Source organism: Bombus impatiens, unplaced genomic scaffold (assembly GCF_000188095.3).
Source record: "Bombus impatiens unplaced genomic scaffold, BIMP_2.2 scf_1112, whole genome shotgun sequence".
NCBI lineage: Eukaryota > Metazoa > Arthropoda > Insecta > Hymenoptera > Apidae > Bombus > Bombus impatiens.
This window is the reverse complement of record NT_177531.1, coordinates 275,769-279,317: the sequence shown is the minus strand read 5'-3', so window position 1 is coordinate 279,317 and position 3,549 is coordinate 275,769. Positions and strand designations below refer to the sequence as shown.

The window sequence follows — 3,549 nt, the reverse complement described above, 5'->3', positions numbered from 1 at the left end:
CTAGCCGCCGGTTTGCCGAAGCCTCTTCCTCCGCAGCCTGGTTCCCATCAAGCATCGATGAACCGGAGTATTTTCGGGTATGGAGTCGCTGCCAGACCGATCGAGGGTGTAGGAAGCAGAATGAAGAGAGGCAGAGAGTACAGGGGGTTGCTGTTGAGGGAATGCAGTCGGGTGGGGGCGACGGCGGTGAGAGAGACGATGGGTGTGAGTTGGCCGGAGTGGTGTTTCCCCGGGGTAAGCACGAGCATATACTTGCCCGGGGCTTATTCAGACAAATCGGTGATTGCTGCGGAGGCGAGCGAAAGGGTAGCTCGCCACACCACCAGCATCGCTACTACCACCAGAGTTGTCGGCGGAACCGCACGCCACCTTGCTGGAGCAACGAAGACAGGGGTTTTAGCCCGAAATTCGCGATGGAGCCGAAAAGAGAACGAGAAAGATGAACGGATATAGATAGGCAGAGCGGTAGAGGGCGGGAGAACGGACCGAGTTTTGGGAGACGGACGGAGAAGAGTATATATCTATATATATCTATATATATATATATATATATATATATATATATACTGTGTATATATATATATATATATACAGAGAGAGAGAGAGAGAGAGAGAGAGAGAGAGAGAGAGAGAGAGAGAGAGAGAGAGAGAGAGAGAGAGAGAGAGAGAGAGAGAGAGAGAGAGAGAGAGAGAGAGAGAGAGAGAGAGAGAGAGAGAGAGAGAGAGACGTAGACGGAACGAGATCGTCGAGGTTAGAACGAAGAAGCATCGGAGGGAAGGAGAGCGAAGAATGATTGTTTCCATGATTACAATGGAACGGAAGAGGAAAAGGGACGGAGGTTGGCCTAGGAAGAGGGTATGGGGAGCAATCTCTTAGCGCTAACGTAGATTCGTGGCCCAGGGTCTCTGGAAATATTACACCGGAGGGGTACGAGAGTCCCGGCTGTACCCACCGGGGAATTTCGTAACTCCAAGGATAATGTGTGTCAGCTCCGTCGAACCAGTTCCGCAATTTTCCAAAGAAATCTCGCGGTTTGTTTGCCGACAGGGCAAAACGCAAAGGGCAAAGGGAGAAACGCGTACGGCCTACCAGCAGGCCCGTACGTCTCCGCGGATGCAATTTGAACACAAAGAAGACGATCTTCGATGATCGCGCGCGGCGTATTACGCGCGAAACAAAGGGATGATCGTGGCTGGTGGTGGATCGCTTACGAAGATCGAGCAACTTTTCGTCGGATAAGAAGTCGCGTTTCCTCGTGGGATGGTCGAACGTTATCCTGAATTAGCGAATCGAACGAATCGTTATCTTTGTCGTGGAGATAACGATTCTGCCGGCGACGTAATAGTTTCCGTTCTCGTTCTGCGCGGCGCAAACTGTTGTTCCCCAGTGACAAAGTACTTAAGACATTATCGATTGCACTCGCAGAAGGAAGGAATTCAAACTTTTGCCCCGTTCTTCCCCGTCTATTCTTTTCTCGTCCGAAACGGTCGAAAGCACGACGATAGGTTACCTTCGTTCGCAGATTACCTCCGACAAAGACCACGTTCGATTCTACCGGTTACATTGCACGAAAAACGTGTTTCGAGGAACGCCGTGCCGAGCTATCCTAATTAGACTCGCAATTGCCGTTGAAAGCAGCGACGATGGTCCGGCTCGTGCGACTCCTCTCGATCTCCCGTTCGTTTTCCCATGTATCTTCCTGCCTTCCTTCGAGCTGAATAATTTCGAGGAACCGATCTTGTTACCCGAACGAGAGGATATCGACCATCGAAGATATCGTGTCGCGACCGTACATCCAGACGAGGTGTATAAGGCCAGAGGCGGAGGAAGGCGAAGAACGCAAGTGGAATTCCGCGAAATTGGCGCGCACGCCTTCCAAGGTAAACGCATTAGCTGATTCGTAGATTGAACGAGCTAGTCAGGTTAGTCGGTTCCTCGAGCAAGGTACACGGTCGGATCGCGCGCGTACGAATGGTCGGTGTCGCATGACATCGTGTAACCCGACGCATACGGGCGCATAGGTAGACATACGGGATGTGCACGACAGTCACTTCGGATTAATTACCAAGTGCAGCGTTATAGATAACGCGTAGGAGATGCGGGAGTGGGCCGCGGGGCAAAGGGGTGCGCGATACGACGTTAAATTGAACCTTTCGTCAGGTTGATTCCCGCGGTGCCAATGGCACACCGGGTCGAGCTCGCCTAAAAGCAATTACCGCTACCGGCCATACGTGCGAACACGTATCGGTCGTGGATATACGTCGGTGCACATAAACACACGGCAAGACAGCAGGCTGCTACGCGCGATATAATATTGACTCGAGCTGTCCTCTATTCCGCGGCTGATCGCTGCCTGACTCTGTCGCGTTCCCACGTCGCTGCTTTCCGATCCTTGCCGCCAGATGTTAATCTCCTTCGTTATCCTGACGCGGTAATCTCGACGGAGATTCACGTTTTTCCTTAAAAAAAAAAAAAAGAACAAAAAGAACGCGAACCCGTCAAAAGGAGAACGACTCCTGCGTCTGTCAGCGATTCAGTGGCGCGTGTGCCGTCGGATAAACGATTTTTGAATCGGCTCGGCAATTGTTTACGTCGTTGGATGCCCACCAGTCTGTTTGTCCGCTTTGTCGTCGCTTATTTAACCATCCCTGCCTACCCCTTCCGCGCAACGTTCTACGTATTTGAATAGAAACGTCGATATAATTAACTACATTTACGTTGAGGGTCGTGCAAGTGTACGTTTATTCGGGATGCGGAATATTATACGCACATATACGTGCAGATCCGTTGGTGGTAATATCGAAGCAATTAGGACGATAGAGAGGGATAGCGGATTATCTTGGTCGCGCGGTCCAACGTTTCGCGAATGTATAGACTCGTTCCGAAACGGGCTTTCCATTCGACTTTTGATTTAAAGGCACATCCGCAGACGGATGGGGTTGCGGGAGCATCCGCTTTTCATAAAAAATTGTGTGTTCGCTGTCTCAGGTGGGATGGATTCGTGTGGAGGATAAAACGATATTGTCGATGGGTCAACGAACGGTGACTCACTCGCCCCGATTTCTCGTCACGCTGGAGAACGCAAAGTCGAAGAATCAAAGCCAATCGAGAGACGAGGAGGAAGCCACTTCGCGGCTTCATATTCGCCAGCTTCGGGAAGCTGACCGAGGCTGCTACATGTGCCAACTGAATACGAAGCCCATGTTGAGCCAGCTGGGATGCGTGGATGTCCTAGGTATGCCTAATTGCGCGTTATACCGCATTCCTACGGCTAGATACAGTTGGGTGTTTGCGGTCGGTCGTAGAGACGTCGCGTACGCACGCACCGGTTTCGATTAGCCTACCTCGAGAAGGGGTGGAAAATATGCGCGCCTCGCCGCTAGAATACGTTTCAATGGGACCCCGACACAGAACACGGGCCGTAACGTTACGTTGCTGCTCACCCGCCTTCTATTCGTTCCACCCGCTAACCCTCCCTTCCCATTACTATTTCCCTCTACTTCCTCCCCCGTACGCCATACATGCGAGCGCGTATATTACCAAGCGTC

General features: G+C 51.5%; 1 protein-coding gene across 4 annotated transcripts in view; it reads left to right on the top strand.

Annotated features, from left to right (window-relative positions):
- The window catches only part of LOC100748943 (lachesin-like), a 42,609-nt gene that overhangs the window by 32,698 nt on the left and 6,362 nt on the right, over positions 1 to 3,549 (top strand). For all 4 annotated transcript variants that reach the window (XM_024371132.2, XM_024371131.2, XM_012391700.3 and 1 more), the window contains exon 4: positions 2,990 to 3,236. In XM_024371132.2, the coding sequence (XP_024226900.1) occupies positions 2,990 to 3,236 (247 nt within the window). The remainder of the gene's footprint in view (positions 1 to 2,989; positions 3,237 to 3,549) is intronic.